The sequence below is a fragment of the Dryobates pubescens genome, chromosome 26 (assembly GCF_014839835.1).
Source record: "Dryobates pubescens isolate bDryPub1 chromosome 26, bDryPub1.pri, whole genome shotgun sequence".
Taxonomy (NCBI): Eukaryota; Metazoa; Chordata; class Aves; order Piciformes; family Picidae; genus Dryobates; species Dryobates pubescens.
In genome coordinates this window covers 13,489,281-13,513,718 of record NC_071637.1, presented here as the reverse complement: position 1 = coordinate 13,513,718, position 24,438 = coordinate 13,489,281, and the positions used below count along the sequence as shown (strand labels likewise).

Genomic DNA, 24,438 nt, shown 5'->3' with positions numbered 1-24,438 from the left:
CATCCATACCAGCCATATTAGCCCTGCCAGCCGAGTCCACTGTGCCAGCTGTGCCAGTCATTCGAGCCATGCCAGCCATCCAGCCAGTCAAACCATTCATACCATCTGTTGCAGCCGTGCAAGCCGTGCCAGCTGTGCCAGGGCTAGGCTCAGCAGCTTTCGGCCGCCCAGGAGCTGCCACATCCCAAATCTAACAGCTCCCTCTGTTGGCACTGCTCGAAGCTCTCCGTGAGGATGCTCTGAAGCTGGCCGTGGGTGTGTTTTCAGCACAGTCTCGATCCGTTCGCAGGGGTTAGACCCCACCTCCCCGGAGCCCTGCTTCGGCTGTGTTCCTACTCTAAGGACATGCCTCAGGCCATGCCCACTGATGCTGCACTGACCACAGCTCTGCTGAAGACAGTTTTTCGGTTGTCTTACCTAAATCAGTGGGAAGAGGACACAGCTGGATGTACTCAGGTCTGACCTAGGAGCACACACGAGGCTGCTGTGAAATCCACCAGCCCAGATATTCTCCCAGCGCAGCCTCCTCATCCTCTCACACAGCCCTGAGGAGCTAATCACTCTAAACACACTCCAGCTCTGCCTGTCTCTTGCTGAGCACACAAATTAACACCTCTGCAATCAAAGGACAATCAGTCAATGTGCAAATGATTCACTGCTTTTATTGGCTTGGGTCCTTCCATAACAAAACGGTGGTCAAGCATTGGAATGGGCTTCCCAGGGAGGTGGTGAAGTCACCATCCCTGGAGGCGTTCAAACAACTTGCAGGTATGGCACTTGGGGACATGGTTTAACAGCCATGGTGGTGCTGGGTTGACCTCTTGATGATCTTAGAGCTCTTTTCCAACCTTAATGATTCTATGAGCCTATTCCACAGGAACCTCTCAGACAGCAAGCTTTGGCAAGGGTGATTAGACAAATAACAGCACAGTGCTGTAAAATGGTTCCAATACTTCACCAAAGAGGCTGGAACATAATGAAACCTAAGCCTCAAATGTACTTCAGATGTTCAACTATCAGCCACTTCACAGACAGAGCATCTGAACAGCCCACCACAGGGTTAGCTGGATGCACACAGAAGGCCCAGCCAACGATCCTGACCTGCCTTTGAAGATCTTGGTTCCAAATTTCCTAGCTGGCAGAGCCAAGGGGTGGCTCAAGCTGCCTGTTTTGAATAAAAGTGACTTGAAGTCATCAGCTCTTCCACAAAGAAAAAAAAAACAAATAGGTTTAAGCAGCAAAGAGAATCAGAATCCACTCCTTGTGCTCCTGATCCTTGACTCTGAACGGCCAGGGAAGACGCTCAAAAAATGCAACCCCCGCCTTTGTTTTTGTCCTTGTGTTGCTATAGAAAAGGCCATGCAAACAATCTGCTCAGACTGGATGAGGCACAAGGCTGGCAGAAAGGTCTGCACAGCCTCAGGCTCTTTGGCAAGCCCAGGTTGCATTTGCTCTGTGTGCCCTCCCCGTTTTACCCACAGATTTTGAGAGGCTTCCTGGCAACGTTCAGGAGTCCTGGCCCTGCAGCACCCCAGCCACAGGGTTATACCAAAGGTAGCAACCAGCCTTTTAGGGGGAAAAAAGCACAGAAGGAGCAAAAATACTTTCTGATCTCTCTGGCTGCCAGTCAGACCACACTGATCCTATATTCTCTTGAGAAGACATCAGGCAGTTGCATCTTTATCTCTTAATACCCCCAATCAGTAGCTCAGCTCAGCCCAGTGGCACCCATTAGTGTCTCTGCAATTAAAGGCTGTCAGTAATTTCACTACAAACCCAGCTACAGGGGAACTGGGGCTGTTCAGCCTGAAGAAAAGGAGGCTGAGAGGAGACCTGGTTTCAGCACATCTTCCAAGAAAAAAAAAATTAGCCAAAACAAAAGGAAAAGCAGGGGATAGTAAATCTTTTTAAGGACCTACAGCTTTGCTGCACTTGGGAAATCTGCTCTCAGTTAAAATTCTCTGGTAGGCACTAGAGAAATCAAAGACACCCTTCAGGATGCCAGCAAGGGGTGGGAGGAGAAGCAAATAACTGTTTTAATGTGAAATGTCACCTTTCAAATAGATCCCACAAAACCAGAACCTGGAAGCTGGCAAATCCTTCCCTTCTAGACATAGTGTGGGGTTAGGTGGGAGTGCCACTCAAAAGGAACATGCAGAATCAGGCCTCAACTAGATAAAATATAGAATTTGGTACTTCAATTTAAAAAGACTTATAAATAACTTAAGACATTCAGGCTCAGAGGCACAGAGGCTGATCCACATCCAGTACTATGGGTCCCTGATGGAGAAATTTGCTTTGAGCTTCATACAGGAGCAAAGCCTGCTGGTTACAGGCTCTTTGGAAAGTCTTCCCCATGGAGGCTGTGTCTAAGCAAGCAGAAAGCATTTGGGAGTAGAGATCCATAGCAAGGAGTGTGACCTGTCCTTCCTATGCATTCACAGCACATGGCAAAACAGCTCCTGGGGGACCCTCAGCTGCACCGACACCACGAGGTCAGCCCAGCTAAGCCTGACCAAGGTCACTGCAGCCTTCCTCTGCTCTCATGTTGGAGGTGGTCTACCTTAGCTCAGGGCTGGAGAAAAGTGACCCAGGAGAGGAGGGAGCCTTTGAGCACCACCTGTGAGCAAAGAAGGGCTCAGGTGGTTTGAGCAGTCTGCTCTGTAGGCTTCCAGCTCAGGTCAAGCATGGTGATGGCAGCATTGATGCAACCTCATGCCCCTGGGTCCCTGGTAGATATCCAGCCAGAAATCAGTTCATCTCACAACCCATTCTTTTGTCCACCTGGCTTGGACCTTGAGCAGACTGCAAAGTGAAGGCACATAAGGGAGGGTTAAGGTCAGAGGTACATTGGCTTGGATTATTCCTTTCATTGTAGTTCAGAGGACACATGTTGTGTGGCAGCCTAAGATCTGGCCACCCTTCCTGCGGTCACAGGATGGCAGAGCATGGAGGGACCCACTCCTGGCATGGTGAAGCAGCTCCCCCCAGCAAGCAACTGGCAGAGCATGCAAACCATGGCAGCCTTCAGAGACAAGGCAGGTGAGCTGCTCCAGCCACACGGATATTTGTCCACTAGACACAGACTGGGGCAAACTGGTCACACAGGCTGTATCCTCACTGGAGATGTTGAGCTGGATGGCTCTGCAGGCCATCAGCTTTGCCCTGAGCAAAAAGTGCACTCTAAATTTCTTTTCTCCCATGGGTTTCATTCAGACCTGGTCTCAGTACATTTTTTTCACGTTAAACACCTTCATAACAATGTTCTTTGGCACTTGTGCAGCAACGCCACATCCATGTCAAACTCTCTCGTCCTTCAGCTGCTTGCTGGACTCCTCTCTAGAGGTCTACATATGCAGAGTCTGTGTCCACTCTCTGGGCCTCCCCAAACATGAGGAATGCACAGAGGCCAATGCTGTTAACAGCAGCCACCAGGTTGAAAACAGAAATCCAGGAACCTGTCGTCTCAATCAGGTAGCCAGCCAAGTACACACAAACTACACCTGGCAGGGGAGAGGAGAGAAGAGAAAGAATTGCAAAGGCTCTGAAGTTGGGTCCTGCCCACCTGCGAGGACAGGACTGTCCAGGAAAGGATGAGCTGCAGGGAAGTGCTTTACCTAGGAGGGCTCCACCAGTATTTCCAACACCTGTAAAGAAAAGAAAGCAATTGTCTGTTAGAAACCCACAGACACAAGTGGCTTCATCCGAGCTCCCACACAGTCCCCAGTCAGCTTGCACAGCTAATGCCTTGCTGGCGGCCAGGACAACCAACATTTGTCCCCATCCCTTAGTGCAGGTAAGCATTTGGCAATGGCAGGTGTATCACAGAGGGAAGCTGAGGATTCACATATGGAGTAGACATTGCACAGAGCTACTCCTGCTCATAGCCTAATGCTGATGACCACATCCCCTCCTGTATACCACATGCCAGACACACAAGCCTAGGACACACCACCCCCCGTATGAACCACCCCAGGACACACCACCCCAGGACACACCACCCCAGAACACACCACCCTGGGACACACCACCTCTTCAGCACAACCAAAACCCCACCAATCCTCACCAAACAGCAAACCAGCACAGGAGGGGGCCAGATCTTGAACGTTTACTGAAATGCCACTAGTGAGAAGCAGAGAGGAGAAAATGGCTTTTTAATGGAGCATGACTGCTTTTTCAGCACTTACACCAAATTTAGCACAGCAAACAAACAAAAATAAAAAGGAAAGATCCTGGACTTTGATAAGATAAATGGCCCTGACAGCAGAAAGGAGGGAAGGGTGGAAGAGACTGAGAGTACCAGGAGGAGAAGGATTCAACTCAAAGCAGTCAGAGGAACCAAAGTGCAATTCCCCTCCTGCTTTATTTCCCTAATGCCTGCCAGTCCAAGCCCTTCCCACACTAAAATTTTCCTGCTCCTTTCCCAACCCAGCAGGCACTAAACTCCACCAGCCTCACACAGACCAACACACAATGATGCTCAGACAAAGCCCCAGCCACAACAGAGGCAGCCTCCTCTGAGACCCCAGAACGCCAAGCATGGCATAAGAGCGAAAGGCCACAGCTGCCGTCCTTGTCCTTCTTGTTACCTGTGGTTGAAGGTCTGAAGCCCCACGGAGGCCGAGGCGAACACAATCGCTTTGCAAAAGCTGGAGGTCTGGCCCAGGCATAAAGCAAAAATGCTGGAGACACCAGAGCCAATGACCTGGAAGAAAGAGAAAAGGAAATTCCACAGCACATTTTGTGTAATGCCAAGAGCCTGTATGCACCTGGTGCTTCTCAAGGCTTTTTCTCTCCCCAGTGTTTTCCTGTGACTGTCTGAAGGGATGAGATGCTGTGGAGCATAGAGGACAGCACCAGAGCAAGAGGACACAGTCTCAAGCTGCACCAGGGGAGGTTTAGGCTGGAGGTAAGGGAGAAGTTCTTCACAGAATGAGAGATTGGCCATTGGAATGTGCTGCCCAGGGAGGTGGTGGAGTCACCATCACTGGAGGTGTTTAGGAAGAGACTGGATGGGGTGCTTGGTGCCATGGTTTAGTTGATTAGATGGTGTTGGATGGCAGGTTGGACTCGATGATCTCAAAGGTCTTTTCCAACCTGGTTAAGTCTATTCTATGCTATTCCAATCTAGTCTAGTCTAGTCTAGTTTAGTCTATTCTAGTCTAGTCTATTCTATGCTATTCTATGGAGAAGAGACCAACAGCCACCTCACTACAATGTCCTTTCTTCCTTGTATTGCTATTTCCTCGGTATCCTTGGAGTCATGTGGAATGACAGCGTATGGTTGGCCTTTGCCCATGAAAGAAAACCTCTTCAGATCACTCACAAATCTCTGCTCAGAGTCACCATTGGGTCAATGCTCTGTTCCTCAGTCAGTTTTCCTCTGGATTTCATTTCCCATCCACACTGACTGCAAAGCTCCAACACTACAAACTCTTTCCTTTTTCCACCCACAGCCTCCAGCCCAGCTCCATACCAGGTCTAATCTGCCATGTAAGCAAAGGTCAGCAGATAACTCAGATGTCTCTCCTGTGACTCTTACCTGCATGAATTTACGAATGGTGATGGTTTTGTAGCCTGGAAAAGAAAGGGAGAGCTGGAGTTAAGCACAGCTCCCCAGGTCTCCTTGTTCTCCAGCTAGGAGACCACAGGGTGAGTGGATTTCAGGTGGCCAGATTTCATCTTCAGGTGAATGTTGCGACTGAGATCAAAGGGAACCCCAAAGACATGGAAGGGATTTGGAGCCTGGAGTACTTGTTCTGCTTTTGTATTAGAACTTCACATTCTCTATTGGCTGGGTCTCTTCCCTATCAACAAGCCCAGCTCATCCCTCTTTCCACATCACATAAAATTAAGGCTGAAGAAAAACCAAAAGAGCTCTTACCCTGGTTGATCAAATGGTCTGACAGAAATCCACCAAACAAGCTTGTTGGGATTGCCACCAGCCAGGGGACTACATTAAACACCCAACCCTGAAAGGGAGCAAGAGTCAAGAGAAGTTTTGCTGTCAGAGCTGAGCCTGTTTGCAAATATCTATCTGTGAAAGGGAAAAAAACCCATGAAGTGATCAGGACTTCTGGCAGGATCTCTACCCCCTTTGCACAGCAAGCTCTCAGCTACAACCCACACCACTCCCAAGTCTGTGAGGTGCCAGATGCATCATGGGGCTGTAGCCCTCGTAGCTTGGTTGCCTTTCCTTCTGCCCCAGTGACCCTGCATCCAGGGGAGAGGCAGAAAGCTCTGTCTGCTCTGGGAAAGAGGGATTAAAGGTGGCAAAGTTTACTGTTGAGCAAGGTGATGTGGCAGAGAGCCACAGATCCCTGGAAGGCAGGCTGCAGATTTTAGTCTGCCCTGGGGGTCACCAGCAAAGCTGCCAGCAACATTTCCAACATCAGCTTCAGCCTCATTAGCAGCGTCACTGTGAACAGAGGGAACAGAGCTGGAATCTCTAATGCCAGGATTAGGGAGTTATGGGTAGCAGCATACTTTGGCCTATTTTCAATTAAGTGAGCTTGCTACAGTTGTAATCACAGATGATTACTGGTCATCTGGATTATAGCTGCTCAGAGGCATTTTGGTGCCTAGATCCCACGGGGAGCTGAAATCTGTGTGGGCTGGGCTTCATCTCAGCTGGATGAACCTTCTCATCCATCCATCCATCCATCCATCCATCCATCCATCCATCCATCCATCATCCCTGCATCTCTCTCTTTCTTCAGAGCTTGTTACCCCATGGAGACAACCCTCCATTCCTCACCCAGCTTTAGGATGTGTGGGAGAGCTGAACAATCCTAGGCTTGAATAGCCCTATTTCATCTGCTCCTGGAAACCATAGCAGGGTTTACCTGCATCTTCCAGTGCCTTTGAAACTTAAGGGCTTGGGTTGGAGAACGTTATCCCATAGGGCTTGTGGGGTGATATCTTTGGTGACTGTTAACACCAGCTGGATTTGCACCAAACTAACCTTCTCTCATCCCTACAACCCATCGCCCTGAGCTGTGTGAGCAAGACCTTCACCCAGCTGGGCTGAGGGCAGCTGTGTGGGCAGCAGTGAAGGCAGCTCCCCTGCAGAAAGGGACTGTGACCAGTAGGTGCCATAGGTGTCCTACATTAGGGATTATCATCCATCCTTTAAAATCAAGCCTCCTCAAGCCCTCTTCTGTTAAAATGCATGGAGGGATTATCAGATGCAGGAGCACTAGATGGAGCACCTTACGTAAGGGCACCGTGATATAATGCCGAACAGATGGTAAATTGCTGCTGCACAAGCACATTACCAGAGGTGCACAGATCTTGTCACAACAATATGTTTGCTGGTTTAATGCATTTTAATATAAATATCAAGTGTGCCATAAAGCTCCTTACACATGTAATATGGGAAGGCATTTGTAAGCAGCTCTGGCACTGGGCAAAACCAGATAGAGCCTTTGTGGAAGATTGTCTGAGCTCCTGAGAGCAAGAGTAAAATGTCAGCTCTCAGCCCAGGTGAGTTTCTGAGAAATGACAACATCATTTGTGCTGAGGAGAGGGAAGCTTTTCAAGTCTTTATTAAGTACAAATTATTAATGGTGATTATAATTTTTGCAGGCAGGTCTGAGCTGAGCAACGTCAGAACAGTTACAAACTCTGTGAAAACCCAGGGTGAATGGTGCTGAACTGCACCAGGATTACGTCCTGAGCTCTGTGCCATCTGAAAATCATCTTTTCCTCAGAAGAAAAGCAGCCTGAAAACCAAACAGAACCCTCTCTACACTGGGAAGCTGTCCCAGCTCTGCCTCACTTCAGCATCCCTAAATAATCAACGAGAAACCAGCCTCTGCCTGCCTGGAGGGAGGGTTTGTGTCTCTAAATGCATGTGCAGGGGGGTAATGGATCCCAACCCAGCAGGGAAACCTCCCACCTCCTCCTGCTCCCAGCCTGCTCTCCCCCAAATCCCTCTGCCATCATCTTCCTCCATAACCAGCCCATTTTGGCAGGTACCTAGCATGACCTTATTTGCACAGAGAGGGGCAGTGCCTGTGTCTCAGAGCCAACTTACCTTTGACTCAGGGAAAGTTTCCTTAAAGAAAGTTGGCAGCCAGGAGAGGAGGGTGAAGAATGTGCTGGCTGTACAAAGCTGAGCAATGATGACAGCCCTGGAAACAAACCACAGAGAGGAAGTAATCAGGAGTAACAGGTCACACTGAGTGGGAAACAGGCACTTGAGCAACTCAGGATTTCAGATCCTGCTCTCTAAATAAACCCCTCATGGCGGTAGGATGGCATCCTGAGATTTGTTTCATAGGTAACAGAATCATGGACTCATAGAATGGTGGGGTTGGAAGGGACCTCTGGCAATCATCTAGTCCAAGCCCCCTGCTAAAGCAGGGTCACCCAAAGCAAGTTGCCCATTACCACAACGTCCAGGTGGGTTTGGAATCTCCCTAGAGAAAACTCCACAACCTCTCTGGGCATCCTGCTCCATGGCTCCAGCACTCTCACAGCAAAGAATTTTTTTCTGATGTTGAGGTGGAACTCCATGGGTTACAGTTTGAACCAGTTGCCCCTCCTCCTATCACGGGAATCACTGCAAAGGGATAGGCCCCTTCTTGACACCCACCCTTTTGCTATTGATCAGCACTGAGAAGATCCCCTCTCAGGCTGCTCTTCTCCAGGCTCAGCAGCCCCAGGGCTCTCAGCCTTTCCTACTCACAGAGATCCTCCAGGCTCAGCATCTTTGTAGCCTCTGTCTCTCTTGAACTGAGAAGCCCAGATTTGGACTCACTACTCCAGATGTGACCTCCCCAAGGCAGAGTAGAAGGGGAAGAGAACAGAGTAGAGTGGATAACTAGTCCTTTTGTCTTGCTATTTGAAACACCACACCACATTCCTTTGCTGAAACACCACATTCCTTTGCTGCCCCTCATCACCCAGTCAGGTTCAGGCGAGGTTAATTGCAGCAGCAATTGTGTGAGCCTGTTTCCCAACAGCCCCTTGGAGCACTCTGAGAGCTGTCCTGCTCCAGAAGCTGTTGTGTAGGGTTTTCTAGGGATTTGTGATCAGCAGATGCTCCATGGTTGTTCAAGGCAGGAATGGGCTTGCTGCCCTGCAGCCCCATCACTCTCCTCTCCATCTTTAAATGGCACTTGGGAATGTGCTTGGATGAGCTTCAGTACCAAATGCAGTATCCCAAATAAAAAGTGGCTATTAAAAACCTCTTGTGCCAGCTATGAGATCACAGCCTGTGCCATCCACTGCCCCTGAGCAGCACTTCTTAGGAGGCCATTATAAGCAGCATGTCTAACAAGACTGATGGAGAACATCCCCGGCTCTTCCAGGGAACAGCCAATGGGGAAGAAAGATTTGCCAGTAATATTCAAGCCTGTCATTCTTTTGGACAGAACACCCCTGGAAACATTCCAGGTCAGGCTGTGTGGAGTTCTGAGCAACCTGATCTAGTCAAAGATGTCCCTGAACAATCCAGGCAAGTTGGATTGATGACTTTTAAAGGTCCCTTCCAACCCAAATCATTCCATGATTCTATGAAACTCCCTTTGTCAAGCTTACCTTTTCAGTTCTTTATTTATACAGAGTGGATTAGAAAACCTGGTAATATTTCCCAACAAAGAAGTGGACAAAACACACACAGGCAGAAGAAATAAGGACAGAGAGGAGAAGCAGGAGGGTGCTGCCCAGCCCTGCCAATGCTCAAGGCCCCACAGCTGCCTACCATATTGGAGCCTTCTTAAACAGCTGCTTCCAGGGAACTTTGGTCTGCTTGGAGAATGAGAGGCCCCTCACTAAATAGTCTATGGGGATGATGAGCTCTGCAGAGAAGAAAACATACAAAGCAAGCTCTTGATCAGTCATTTTCTGTGCAGCTGGAGGAAGCCCTCAAAGGCTGTTACACAACTACCTCCAGTCTCCTTCTAACCCTTGGGGTTTGGCTATACCACCGCTCATAAAAACACCTTGTTATGCTGACCCCATTTTTTCCACTCTACCCACAAACCTCCCCATCCATCCACCTTTGTCCACTTGTTACATCTCTTGTAACAATTATAGAAAAATCCCTGGGGCAGAGACCAGGTTTGGATATTGGGCAGGAGACAGATGTGGATTCGGGGTAGGAACCAGGTGTGGGTATTGGGCAGGAACCAGGTTTGGGTATGGGGTAGGAACCAGGTTTGGATTTGGGGTAGGAACCATGTTTGGATTTTGGGTAGGAACCAGATTTGGGTATTGGGCAGGAACCAGATGTGGATTTGGGATAGGAACCAGGTTTGGATATTGGGCAGGAACCAGGTTTGGATATGGGGTAGGAACCAGGTTTGGATTTTGGGTAGGAACCATGTTTGGATATTAGGTAGGAACCAGGTTTGGATTTTGGGTAGCAGCAGGCACACACCCAGCTCATAATAAGTTGGGCTCCTACACACCATGCACACATAAATACTGCTGTATCCAGGTGTAATGGTTTGCCTGTGTGTGGAATTACTCCCAGGCAGTTATTTGGGAAGAGATATTCTGGATTAACTGGTTTTGAAAAGCTTTGTGTGTAGATGCTCTTAGTTTGGAGTAAGTATCTTGCCCTGCTTTAGCATAATCCACTTTGAAGCTCATGCTCTGTTTGGTGTTTTCACTGCTGCTTAAGAGTACTGAGGAGTCAGATGAGACTCCCAGTGTCAATTTAATCCAGCCTGGGATGTGAAGTAGGAAATCAGCAATGCAAGAGCTCAAAACCTTGCTCCTGGGTGAGAGATGGTGTATATTATAGAAGACACCTGAAACAAAACCAGGCATAATCCTGGAAACACAGAGGATGTGCAGAAAATAACTGGGAGGCATCAGCTGAGCACTCAGGAGTGGAGGCAGCCTGAGGGATGCAGGTGGTTGGAGTTACCTTTCTCACTCAGCAGGTACTTGCAGGTGCAGTAAACCCAAAGCAAAGTGAGCAAACCAGAGAAGTAGAAAACGCTCTCCCAGCCATACCAGTCCAGGAGGAGGGATCCTGCACCACCAATCACCAGTGTCCTGCAAGGGAAAACACATTTGGATTTACAGGGGCTAGCTAGGAACACTGAATGCACTTAGAAGAGCTGTCAGTTGCTTGTGTGTGTCTGTCCAGTCACTCTGTGACTCTGCAACCTGCCCTGTTCCCTGTGTGGCATCTCAGGATCCTCAGCTTGGCAAGAGAAACCCGTAAGGGACCTCAGGCTTGCCTGCCCTACACTGCAACATGACTCATCAAGGACAGAACATGAGGCTGCTGGTGTGCAGAAAGTATCTCAGTGTATAAATCAGCCAAAGAAAGGAGTACACTGGAAAGTGAAGTGATTAAACATGCTAATATTTCTATTTGGCTTTTAAGCAAGCCCTGCATTTAGGAAGGAAATTCTCCTGTTGATTAGCAGAGCTGGGGAAGCTGTATTATCCCTATCTATCAGAGAAGACAGGCGACCAGTCTCAGGCTGAGTCCTGCTTTTCCTCCTGGATCAGGCTCTCTCCCATAGTAATTAAATGTTGCAAACACTCTTCAAAGTCTGAACAGAAAGGGAAAAAACCAAACCTAAATCCTTGACATGCACGACAGCCGCTGCCTGAGGCTGCCGCAGCCGCTGCTGCTATCCTCGAGGACTCAGGAATCCACATGTACTTTGGGCTGTGAGTTTTGCCTCCAACTATTTAGTGGCATTTCATCACATGTGATGTCCAGAGACTCTCACTCACTGATCAAAGCCTTTTGAACTTACCCAAACTGCGAGCCAGTCCCCACTGTGCTGTAGGTGAAGGCTCGCTCGCTCTCCCGGACCTTCTGCGACAGCAGGCTGGACAGGGACGGGAAGTACACCCCTGAGAGCAAGGGAGCAAGGCAGGGAGCAGTCAGGCTCCTGTGCCCCCATGAGCAAAGCAAAAGCAAATCAAGACAAAGCTACAAAACCTTTGGTGAATTCAAACCAGGGATGTAGACTACAAGAAGTGACTCCATCACCACAAAAGGTTTGTTTGTGCCTCCTCCACAATCCCATCTCATTACCACCACTGATACTGTAAATCCATCAGTGCCAATGCTCTTATCCCAAAGGTTCTCTGGTGCAGCAGCTGAGCAAGAGGGAAGGAAAAATCACCTCAAATAATCTAAAACTTTTGGCAAGGGCCAATGTTCCCAAGTCCTTTGAAGCCGTTTGAACATGTGGGCAATCAGGTGGGATCAGTGATGATTTTGGAAGCCAGCAGCCCTTGTCTGGCAGAGAGATTCCTACAGGGGAATGATTTGTCAGCAACTGTCTCTAGAAACATCAGGCTTGGTTTGTTGTTTTTTTTCCCATGGAAGTTCTGGATGTGGAAGCAGTTTTGAGGCAGAGGATTGCTCAAATACGCAGGAGAAGGGCTCATGCATGTGACTTGCAGCTGGATTTACCAGACAAGCTCCCCCGAAAGGAAGCCCCTGGGCAGAGAGACAGACAGACAGTGCTCAGGCCAAGAGACTCACCTTGCAGCAGCCCCATGAGGAACCTGGAGGAGGCCATGAAAACAAGATGGGCAGAAGTGACATGGGTGAGCAGCGGGGTAAGGACTGTGAGGAGCCCCCAGGCTGATGCTGAGAGGAGGAGGATTTTCTCACCTCCTACTCTGGAAGACAGAAAACACATTACCAAAACTGAGAGGAAGGTGAAAGGACAAAGTTCCCCAGTCAAGACTCAAGTGCTCTTCCCAGTTTAGCCTGTTTTTCAAGAACCACCCTTCAGTCAAACCTTACAAATGTTTTTAGCCCTCTGTGGAGTAGCTCTGACCTCCTCTCTTCCCACCTCCTGTTCCCCTGGAGCAGGTAACAAGCAGCTGGCCACCAGGACACTGGGCACCAGCACTGCCCATCCAACCCCAGCTCCAGACACCACTACACTGATGCACTCAGGTCTCTGATGCTGTCATTGTTCTGCTCTTCTTAACCAGTGAAGACATTTTCTCTTCCATCCGCTCTTCTGCACCAGCTCTGCCTGTTACTATTTGGGATTTTGCAGGCATTTGCTTGGAAACTATTAAGGAAGATGATTAAACAGCATGGTGCACTGCATGGACTCCTTCCAGGCATGTGCTCCTCACAAAAGATTTCAGAGGAAAGCCCTCCTCACTAAGAATGGGGGAGCTGGGGAAAGGAACTGGAGCAGGTAATTGCTTAGATCTTTCCTTACAGCTGGCTGGAGAGTTGCTTTTTAATTGACATGATAGAATGGAGACACGTGGGTTTCCCCAGATATCATGGAAACTGTGATGGGGGCTTGCTGATGAAAAGATTGCATGAGAATATAGGGTGGGAAAGCTGGAGGTGCTGAACTGAAATGAGGAGAGACTATGCAGATCAAATAAAAAGAAAAAATAATGGATTCCTTTCCCCCCCAAAAAGAGAAATCTTTCCTTCTTGTGATTAGTGACTGCAGGTAGAAACCCTTCCAAATGGCTGTCCAGCACCACTGGGTTTAAGCTGTTTGCTAGTGGACAAAAAATGCTCCTGGTGAGCAGCAGCTCTGAACTCTGCAGGAGCACCAGCACTTACCACTTTCCTAACACCAAGTCTGCTTTACACCCACAATTTCCTTCAGCAGCTTAACATGGAAGCTTGTGGGTTTGCTTTTTTTAATCCAGCTACTGACCCAGTGCTGAAAACAACCCCCACTAAAAGAGTTACACCTGGATAAAAGTGCTTGTCATGGTTCCCAGGTGAAAAACCACCTGTGTTGGTCTAAGTGTCTACTAATATGACTGCAGATCTGTCCTGGCAGCCCCTCTGCAGGAACTGACAAGGCAGCAGTGATAGTGTGGCCAGTCCCTGTGGCTGCTGGGGATTTTGCCTGTGCAAAGCCCTTCAGTGCATGCTGCCCCACAAGCAGGGAAGCAGTTTCCAGACCCAGGGATCCCATAAGTCAAAACTACCTGTGTCCTCCCTGAATCAGAGCTGGACAGCCTGGTTGAGGTTGATGGAGAGACCTCACCTGCTTTCAGACCGACCTGCAGTGCCTCACTGAACTCTGTTCCATCCAAAACAAGCATACCCATAAAGTTTCTCCCCATGAACACAGAATCATGTCCATGGGAGAAGCTGTAGGGGGATATGCTTCACCCTTCCACCCCATCACTGTCCCAGGGTGAAACCTGGCACTCGGTTGGAACCGAGAGGTCAGAGCTAAGCTAAGAGTCATTTGAAAAGCCCAAGCAGAGGAAAACTTGACAATGATTCCCATACTGGTCACTGACATGTCCCCCGATGATCTGTGTCAGACAGTAGCCCCAGAAGAAGCTGCTGAGCACTATGCCAGACTGCTTCTTGTCCCAGTCAAAGTGGGTGCTCAGGGCGACGGCGCAGATGGGCACGGTGACGCGGGCACAGTACAGCAGGCACGTCCCCAGCAGCAGCATCACCGTCCAGACGCGGGACTCGGGCCTGCAAGGGTGGAGAGGAAGAAGATGAGGAAAGGGCAGATGGAATGGTCTGCCTGGTAGATCCATGGGAGAGGACTAATGGCTCAGATTGGTTTGCCTGGGAGCCGAGGTTTGGAATCTCTCCAGAGGAGACTCCACAGCCTCTCTGGGCAGCCTGCTCTAGGGCTCTGGTATCATCAAAGTAAAGAAGTTGGGTGGTTGTAGCCAGGAGGGGGTTGGTCTCTTCTCCCAGGCAACCAGCACCAGAACAAGAGGACACAGTATCAAGCTACGCCAGGGGAGGTTTAGGCTCAAGGTGAGGAGAAAGTTCTTCACAGAGAGAGTTGTTAGACATTGGAATGTGCTGCCCAGGGAGGTGGTGGAGTCACCGTCCCTGGAGGTGTTCAAGAGGGGACTGGACATGGCACTTGGTGCCATGGTTTGGTAGTCATGAGTGTTGGGTGACAGGTTGGGCTCGATGATCTTTGAGGTCTCTTCCAACCTTACTGATTCTATGATTCTATGAAGTTTCTCCTTAAGTTCAGGTGAAATGTCCTGTGTTCTAGTTTGTACCCACTGTCCCTTGTCCTATTACCACTGAAAAGAGCCCAGATCCATTCTCATGACCTCCACTCTTTAGGTATTTATATGCATTGAGAAAAGCAGACTTTTTGAAGGCTAAACAGCTCCAGGTCTCTCAGCCTCTCTTCCCTCATAAAACAGATGCTCCAGTCCCCTCAGCAGATTTGTGACCCTCTGTTAGACTCTTTCCAGTAGTTCTCTGTCACTCTTGAACTGGGGAGCTCAGAACTGGACCCAGGACTCCAGGTGTGGCCTCACCAGGGCAGAGTAGAAGGGAAGAAGAACCTCTCTCCACCTGCTGGCCATACTCTTCCTAATGCACACAAGGAGACCATTTGCCTTCTTGGCCATGAGGGTACATTGCTGGCTCACAGGAACTTGTCCACTGGCACTCCCATCACTTTCTCCACAGAGCTGCCTTCCAGCATGTCAGCCCCTCACCTCCACCCCTCACCTCCTCCTCCCCAGGTGGAGGACTCAACACTTGCCCTTATTGAACTTCATGTCAACAGAACATATTTTTTGGTACTCAGCCCCATGAGAAGTGCTCCTGCAGAAGAGAGAGGCTGGAAAGAAGCAAGAAGGCAATTTCCTCCTGCTCCAAGTCAGCAATCTGCTTTGGGGGCAGAGACTTGCACTGAGGTGTAGAACTCCTCTTGCCTTGCCCCAGCCACGCTAACATCAGCCTGGGTTCCCTTTTGCCCATGGATTAGGGAGTTAAAAGCTGAGTGAGAACAACCAGTATTTGTATTCTTTGTATTTGGTTATTTTTATGCCCAGAGGCCAGGGCACTGAGCAAACAGACTCTGTGCCCCAGAACTGACTGGGGAAATCACTGTACTGGGGCACTGACCTCTGTGCTTTCCACCCTGCTAAACACAACCTCCCCTTCAGCACAGGAAACAAACCTGGGTCACTTTTTAAATCAAACCAAGCTTTTATTTCCCTGTACTGGAATGATGATAAATGCAGGTCAACCCCATGCAGCACAAACCAATTTATGAAGGTGTCAAATGGCTCCTCACAGCAGGAGGCAAAGGAACAATGAGAACTGAAGCACATGGGGCAGTTGTACCCTCCACAGTGAATTTATTGCTGTTTCCCAACAGTGCAGATCAGCAGCTCAGTGAAAACCTCTGGCAGGAGGAACTGGAAGGGTTTCACTTGGTGCTTTGAAGGTTGGAACTGTCATTCCTGTGCACACATGGAACTAGAAAACCTCATGGAACTTTGCTGGAGGAATAAGTGGCAGGACAAGAGGGATAAATGACAGGAGCAACAAGTGACAGGTCAAGAGGAAACAGACTCAAGTTGTGCCAGGGGAGGTTCAGGTTGGATATTAGGAAAAATTCCTTTCCAGAAAGGGTTCTCAGGTATTGGAACAGGCTGCACAGGGAGGTGAGGGACTCCCCACCCCTGGGGTATTTAAAAGATGTGTGGATGTGAAGGACATGGGTTTGTGGTAGGGGCTTAGCAGTAATGGTGAGCTCTAGGTGAGTGGTTGGACTTGATGAACTCAAAGGCTTCTTCCTGCCTCAACTGTTCTATGATTCTGTGCTTCTAATAAGTACCCAAGGGCTGACCTGCCTTAGCCATTTGATCTGGCTGATAACCCCCCCCCCGAGTCCCTGCTGATGTTATGCCAAGAGGATGATAAGAAGCAATCCTCTCTCAATTTGCTGCAAACCCAAAGGTGATTTGTTTTTCAATTGCCTGCCCCAGCCAGCTCCATCTCCACCAACTTCAGCTTGCTACAGCAAAGCAGAGAGAAACCAACAGCTCCTGGATGCCACATGTCCAGGTCAGATGAACCCCAGCAGGATGATACGGGCAGGAGTTTAGGTGTAAATCCCCCAGCAGAGGCAGAGGGCAGGAGTTTGAGGAGCTGGGAAAGTTTACAGAAAGCCCTCAGAGGGCTGTCTGAAGACAATGTGAGATCAGATGCCTGCAGGTGTGACTGACCCATGCCTTCCAAATCAGTGCCTCTGCACCCGCAGAAATGGGCTGTGGCCAGTCCAAAGCCATAATGTCTCTGGTTATCTACAGCAGCACAATGCTGATTTATTGAGCTGTTGAACCTGAAGCTATTGTGGTGACCAAGCATAATGCCATGGCTTGTGATATGTGGAGCCATTGCCTATTCTTTAGCCACCAACAGAGTTTTCTCCCTGAAGCAAAGGGAGACCTTTTAGGTGCTTTCCCACTGTCTGGAGTGGGGCTGAGCTCTGCCTCTCCTTCCAGCAGTTCTTCTGAGGAGCTCAGCAGCATTTTAGTGGGCTATTAGATGGGATATTAGCTCTTCCTTGGCTCTACACCCTAATGGTTGTGCAAGGTGTAAGATGGAGAAAAGACAACCTGTGCAGCTCAACTAGTCTTCACTCCATTGCTTTCTATATTACTGCCAAGGTCTGGTCTCTGCAGTGGGTGTTCACAGCTAGGAAAAGCAAACCCCAAGAGCAGCAATGCTGGTGCCCAAGGAAGGTGCAGGTGGGGGGAGCATGGTTTGGTGCTAGGGAATTGCACCCAAAAAAGCAATGAGCAGGCTGCAGAGCAGCTCTGGCTTGAGAGCAGAGGGGCAGGAGGGAACACTGCGAGCTCCAAACCTTTTTTCTCTCCTCAATGAAGTGAGCAGAGTCATCCAAGTCACCCCAGTCCCTGCACTGGGGGCACACAAGGTGTATGGAGGTGGCAAGGGGGAGATAGCCAAGCCATGCTGCTGGGCTATCCAGGCAATGCCCAAGCTGCCTGAGAGCAGAGCCATGAAGCAACGCATGGTTCTCTGTGAAAGCCAGACGCCACTGGAAGCTCAGCTCAGATACAGCCGTGGGAAGGGACCAAGCAGAGATGTTCTCCCACAAGCCCCCTCCCCAGCTGATGTTTGGTCAAAGCTCCAATGACTATTTTTCTCTTAACTTCTACTCTTTTCCAAAACCACTAAATATGTCTCTGGGTACACCACACAATCTCAGTCCTCTCACTGATTCCTACTCCATTGTATACTTTTCTATTTTTACCCTGTGTATTTAAATGCCTGGCTAGAGACATGCTGAAAACAAGTGAAGAGCATAAAGACAGCTTCAGGCCACCTCTAGCTCTGTAGGTAGCACATCCAACGAGGAAAATCCACTCAAAGAATATGAGTGCCAAATGTAGTCGCTGGCTGCCCACACCCACCTGAAAGCACGGCAAGAATTGTTTCCCTGCAAGGACAATCATGTGCTTGCATCAGAGGAAACAGCTTTGTAAATGCATTTTCTCCTAATTATAGTTATCACAGAGGCTGCTGATGAGTCAATGTTCTGCTCAGTGCACAACAACAACAGCAAAGGTTACAGGAGGAACCTAGACTAGCACAAAGGGGGAAAATAAAAACTCCCCTTCACAAACTAAGGCATCATGACAAATCCAGCAGCATTTGGCTAAGTAATAGCAGCCAGCCAAGGAGCAGGGTGTTAACAAATTACATCTAATGGCTTCTCTGGTTAGAGAGGTAGAGATAATCTGTACTGGAGATAACCAAACTGAGTAGAGTCAAGCACCGGAACAGATCGAGCACCTCCCCAAAATCCTTTGCTGGTCCTGACTGAGCCCTAGCTACAAGGGACAGAAAGCTCTGTGAGAGGTTTGGAGGGGCAGCCACCTCCAAACCACAGGCAGATGAATCACCAGAGCCTGTCTGGAGCCACCTAACTGACTTAATTGGGAGCCACATGATGGTGGCAGCTCCTCACTGCCCAGCCTGGGCTCTTCTGACCTCTCATGCCTTTCTGCTCACAAGAAGGCATCACAGGTGCATCCTCTTCTGCACATCACCAAAACTCTCTTTACCAAGTGAGGCAGCCATGCAGCTAGAAAACACTTCCTATCTCTTCAAACTCTAACCACCACCCAGACAGACTATAATTAGCCCAAGCCCTAATGACTCTTCCTGGTTGACTGCTCACTCGTCAGCAGCCCTGCCTGATATCCATTGATTCTCCTCCTCCAAACGCAGCCCCAGGTACTGGGTAATCACAGCCTTGCTTTAAAGCATCCAGGACCTGGCTCCCACCAAGCAAACAGGTCCCCTGCCTTGGGCATAGTGGTTAAGATTGAGTTGCAAGGATGCCTGAGAGCCTCAAAGGGGCAGAAGCAAGCCAAGCTTCCCGCAGTGGAAGGAGAGCCAGCAGCATAGGCTGTCTTTATTTGCAGTGTGTTTTCAGGCTGGAGGAATTTCTCCTGTAGATGCCACAGAGCAAATATTTATTCAACTTTATTTCTCTTGACTTGCCTCTCTGCTTTCCCCCAGTCTGCAGGTCTGTTTGCAGACACTGCAGGTCACTGTTAAAATGGACTTGCTGGAACTGAGGTTATCAATTAGATTACAGTTTAGTACCTCCTTCAGGGCAGGAGTCTGCACCATCAGGTACTTTCAGGTGGCAAGAGAGCTGTGTTAGACAGCAAGACTACTAACAGTCTGTTCCAGAAACAGGTCTTGGCCAGAAGCCACCTCCAAAGTTTGTGGGTGTTTTCCATAACTGGAATTGGAAGTGGGAGAAGAAATGGGAGCTGCAGCTCCTGCTCTGCATCGGAGGTATGCCATGGCCGAGGTGGGCACAGGTATCAGCAGAGTCATACCACCCACCCCCAGGGCACCTCTATTTCAGTTCCCTGCTCTAAAAAGAGACTAAAAATGGCTGTGTGGGAGGCACATGGAGGGTACATCAGCTTAAGCCACCTCTAGTGCCCCCAGCTCACTCACTCATCCCGATCACCAGCACTGGACACTCACCCATCCCACCAATAACCCCAGAGCAGAATGGGGATGAGCCCTTGTGGTGGTACCAAGCTCCATACTAAGGGCACCCAAGCATGGGGCCACCTCCCAGGGGAACATCACCAGCACACACAGCTGGTGTCTGTGGTGCTCTCTGCCCCTGGTCACCTACCACACCACAGCTTGTGGACATTAACCCTCCTCATTACTGTCCATGAGAGCATCCCTCTTTGCAAGCCCCTCCATCAGCTTACCTGCTTGTGGCTTTAATTCACAATAATCTCCAACACAACCACGGCCTGATTGATGTGGCATGAACCCAGCAGTGGTGCAGACACTCCTGAACAAGGAGATAACACCCAGGTAGCTATTTTTAACCTGGTTTGACACTCCTCTCACTTTACTCTGTTTTTTCCCAACAACAATTTCTCCTTCCCTTGAAAATCGACACGCTTGTCAAGAGAAAGGTTTGGGGTGATTTCCCCTCACCTCCTCGAGTCAGTTTTGTCATGCTGCAGACCAGCTCCAAGCTAGTGATTTGTTGCTGTCAAAAGTAGCTCTGGGGACGAGAGGGGGTGGGTTGTTGTTTCTTTTTTTTCCAGTTCACCAGCTAACCACCACCCAGAGCAGCACAGAGGACACAGGGCTTTTTTTCTTCCCCCCCTGAAAAGCTGCTAGTTTCCTGTCAGCCTCCTGTGCACCAACTCCCTCCTCAGAGCCACAGATGGCAACAAAGTGGTGTTCAGCAAGCGTGGCTCTGGGTTTATTCCCTCTCTTCATCTCTTGCTTTCGGCAAAAGCAAAGATGAAATTAGATTTCAGCAGCTCTTGTGAGCTGGAAATAGTTGTTAAGTCCAGGTGGAGGAGGTGGGAAGATGAAATAATGATGCAAACACGTGCTTTGCACGCTGATCTAAGGGCATACATGGGCCAGGCAGGAATGAAATGTATGCCCTGCTTATATTTTCCACGTGAAAAAAAAATTGTTCTCAGCAAGGGCATGACTACAACCAGGGTGAGGAATTTGGACAATTAAAGATAACAATAATAATGATAATGATAATGATAATGATAATGATAATGATAATAATAATAATAATAATAATATAAAAGCCTAAATCATCTAAAGCTGCCACTTTGTGTTGGCAAAAGATCAGAACCCAGAAAAGCAACGTGACTGTTGGCTCCAGGCAAAGAGTGACAGGAGACCAGTTTGTGGCTGGTGGTACAACTCCTTTTATCTCTGGAGCTTAAAGAAACTGTTATGATAATCCCTTGTCTTCAGATGTAGCCAGAGGCTGGGAGATACAGAGTGGGTTGAGGAGTCACTTGCTTCCCAGGACACAAGTGATTTTTCCACATTGTATTTCTCTCCTGGAGGCACCATCCAAAATGTGACCTTTGTTGCCCTTCTCTGGACATGTTCCAGAGAAGGGCAACACAGCTGGTGAGGGGCTTGGAGAACAAGCCCTATGAGGAGAGGCTGAGGGAGCTGGGGTTGCTTAGCCTGGAGAAAAGGAGGCTCGGGGGAGAGCTTATTGCTGTCTCAAGCTACCTGAAAGGAGGTTGTAGCCAGGTGGGGGGTTGGTCTCTTCTCCCGGGCAACCAGCACCAGAACAAGAGGACACAGTCTCAAGCTCCAGCAGGGGAGGTTTAGGCTGGATGTTAGGAAGAAGTTCTTCATAGAAAGAGAGATCGGCCACTGGAATGGGCTGCCTAGGAAGGTGGTGGAGTCACCATCACTGGAGGTGTTTAGGAAGAGACTGGATGGGGTGCTTGGTGCCATGGTTTAGTTGATTAGATGGTATTGGATGATCGGTTGGACTCTATGATCTCAAAGGTCTTTTCCAACCTGGTTTATTCTATTCTATTCTATTCTATTCTATTCTATTCTATTCTATTCTATTCTATTCTATTCTATTCTATTCTATTCATCTCCCAGTCTGCTAATGAATCTGCTGGTAGCTTTGTGTGTAACCTTTCAGCAGCAGGTTTTCCTTCTTGGTGCTTCAGCCTTTCCCCAGTCAAACTAGAGATGTTAAACCACCTCTCTCTACTGCCCAAGTGGTCCTGCTTTGGCATACTAAGATCTCCATAAAAAGGGGCTACCTAAATGTCCAGACATGCTACATGAATGCAAGAGCTTTTTCAAGCCACCAAACAGAAATCCTCAAGTGTTGTTCTTGGAAAAGGAAGAGGAGATGTGTGATAATGGAGCCACTGAAAACCTGAAGAGAAGTTTGGGAAAGGCAGATGGAGAGACAGAGTAAAACGTGGGGCAAGAAGAGTGGGAGAGGAAGGAAAAGCCAGCTGAAAAAAAAAGGAGGACAAAAGGAGAAGCAGCTTGAACAAAGATGGCAAAATAAACCTGCCAAGATAACTGTTTATCTCTCCTTGCACTGACGGTGCAGACAGATCTTGGAAGGCTGCCTGGCATGTCTTTTGTTGGAGCATGAAAGGAGAACCCATGTCACTTCCCCCACTTGATAACACCTTGCCTCCATGGCAATAACTCATTACTCAGAAATGCTGAGAGCTATTTATTTGCAGGTGCTGTACCAACACTGTCCACCAAAGTGATCTGAAACCATCCAAGGAGGTATTTTTTAATAACTGCACCAACCTGCTCCTGGATCACTTTCCCCTTCCCATTCCCACACTCCACATGTCCTGTTTACTTTAGACCATAAAGCCTCCATAAAACCTCTCCAAACAAGGGCTGCAACCATTGTGTGGGTCTGCACCAAACATCAAGGAGGTGATTGCTGGTTCCAAGAACTGCTGCAATCTAGACAATAATCTGATGGGAGTTATGGTTGTCCTGCTGCTTTTCCACATGGACTGGTATCAATCAATTATTGCCAGCACTTAAGGACGGTCAGAATCACCTCAAAATATGAATAAACAAATCACCTCTTCTGTTTTGCAAAGTGTTATCGATGGCTTGTATTTTTCAAAGAGGTTTGGGAAACTGGAGGGTTTGCTGTGGCCAAACGTTTTGTTGGGGGTTTTCTCTAGAGGAAAACTATCAAAATGTAAACTTTCTTTCACCAAAGCTTCACAGAGTTATAAAACTGGTTAGGCTGGAAAAGATCTCTGAGATCACTGAATCCCAGCACTGCCAATTTTGGTGTGAGGATCTTCCTGTCCCACCACTCCCATTTCACAAAGACTTAGGGAAAAGTTTGAAAGGGGGACACAAAGAGATGAATTTGACCTCACTACTGTTTGGGGGGAAAGCATCTTAAAACTTCAAGCAACTCTAATGCCAAATATCTGCTATTGAGACCTACCCCCTTCCTCCTGAGATGTTTTATTAGGCTTCGAGGTCTCTGACTGCAGGAAAAGTCTCCCTCGGGACAGCTGTTGGCCTGCTGCCACTGCAGGAAGTAATTGATGATGAACTTCAACTTATCCAGCAACTAATTGCTGCTGAAAAGGGCAATTCTTCCCTCTGGCCACGTGTTTCTGTCCTTCCACTCTCCTGCTGGAATGACTTGCCATAGGGTCACGCCAGCCTGGAAATTGGGCAGGGAGCCCACAGGACAGGCCACTACGGTGGCAGCCAGCCCGTTAATTCCTCCTCACGGCAGCGTTAAACCGAACCAATTTTCAAACACGTGGGGATAACATAGTCACGTCAAGGAGCTCCCAGTTTGTAAAAGCCTCTGACCATCACTTCCCACTGCCCCGTGGCACTTTCTCACTCCACCCCAGATGGGGCTAGTGGCAGATGCTGGGGTGGACGTGCTGGATGACTTTCCCTCGGTGGCAGAGAGGACCAGTGCTGCCCAGGGTATTCCAGTTTTGTAGCCTCTCCTCCAAACACCTAAGCTTCTGCTTTGCTCATGCCCCTGCTGTTAAAATTGGTCACCACAAGTGGATTGACAGTACAGTTAAGGATTTTAATTACTTCACTAGAGGACCAGTTCAAACAAGCTGCCCAGCTACTAGTCCAGACTTTACCTTAATTATCACCACCAGTACAAACATCCCTACTGGAACACTTCGATAAGAACCTCATAGTGGTTTCAGCGTTTAAATAACTGACTGCAGGCCAGAAATAAGCGCGATAAGGCTTTTTTTTTTTACCCCTCTCTCTCTGTGTTTCACAGGAATTTCCTCCTTTCCTTTACCGTCTCGGCGGAGTGGGACAGCGGGGACCGCCCGGGGCTGTGGGGCAGTGCCTCCCGGTACCATCCTCCGGCACTCCCCAAAGGGTAGCACCAGGGCTGGGGATAGGAGGTTTTGGGACCGGTAGGGAGTACCCAGCACCTCTCGAAAGCACCTCTCCGGGGATCGGCTCAGGCTGCCTATTCCCTCCATCCCGAAGCTGCATCCTTTCCCGGGAGATACATCAGGAGGTGGCGGAGGAAGGTGTGTGTGTGTTGGGGACGGGGGGGTTGTCTCCTGCTGCTGCTGCCCGAAGCTGCAGGGTGGTCCCAGGGCCGGGAGGTGACCGGCCGGGCGATGTTGAGCGGGGAGAATCCCGGGAGAGAGCTGCCAGCAGAGCAGCGGGTTTGCAGGAGAGGGTCCAGCCTTACCTGGACCAGTACGGGTCCCCGCCGCCATCCCGCCGCATGCCGCCGTGATCGGCGCTGCCCAGCGGCACATTCCTGCCGCCGGTCCCCGCGGCCATGCGGGCAGCGCCTTCCGCCTCGGCCGGCTCACATCGCGGCGGCCACCGCCTCCCTCCCCGCGCCG

General features: G+C 49.3%; 1 protein-coding gene across 1 annotated transcript; it reads right to left on the bottom strand.

The window, feature by feature from the left end:
• Nucleotides 1-3,272: 3,272 nt before the first annotated feature.
• SLC17A9 (solute carrier family 17 member 9) lies at nucleotides 3,273-24,409 on the bottom strand. Its single transcript, XM_054173470.1, has 13 exons — nucleotides 24,279-24,409; nucleotides 14,222-14,419; nucleotides 12,473-12,612; nucleotides 11,733-11,832; nucleotides 10,883-11,013; nucleotides 9,710-9,806; nucleotides 8,039-8,135; nucleotides 5,885-5,972; nucleotides 5,543-5,577; nucleotides 4,590-4,705; nucleotides 4,067-4,122; nucleotides 3,618-3,647; nucleotides 3,273-3,503 (listed from the first exon to the last, which is right to left on the bottom strand). Exons 1-13 carry the CDS (start codon nucleotides 24,371-24,373, stop codon nucleotides 3,340-3,342), a joined length of 1,347 nt encoding a protein of 448 aa, XP_054029445.1. The 5' UTR covers nucleotides 24,374-24,409; the 3' UTR covers nucleotides 3,273-3,339.
• Between the last annotated feature and the right edge of the window lie 29 nt (nucleotides 24,410-24,438).

Bases quoted from the DNA above. Each gene is read 5' to 3' on its own strand.
- SLC17A9 (XM_054173470.1), bottom strand. From the start codon at position 24,373: ATGGCCGCGGGGACCGGCGGCAGGAATGTGCCGCTGGGCAGCGCCGAT. The intron at 3,648-4,066 runs GTGAGGATTGGT...TTTTCTTTACAG, and splicing joins CTGTGCTGGTTTGCTGTTTG to GTGTTGGAAATACTGGTGGA. The intron at 3,504-3,617 runs GTAAAGCACTTC...CTCCCCTGCCAG, and splicing joins TACTGGTGGAGCCCTCCTAG to GTGTAGTTTGTGTGTACTTG.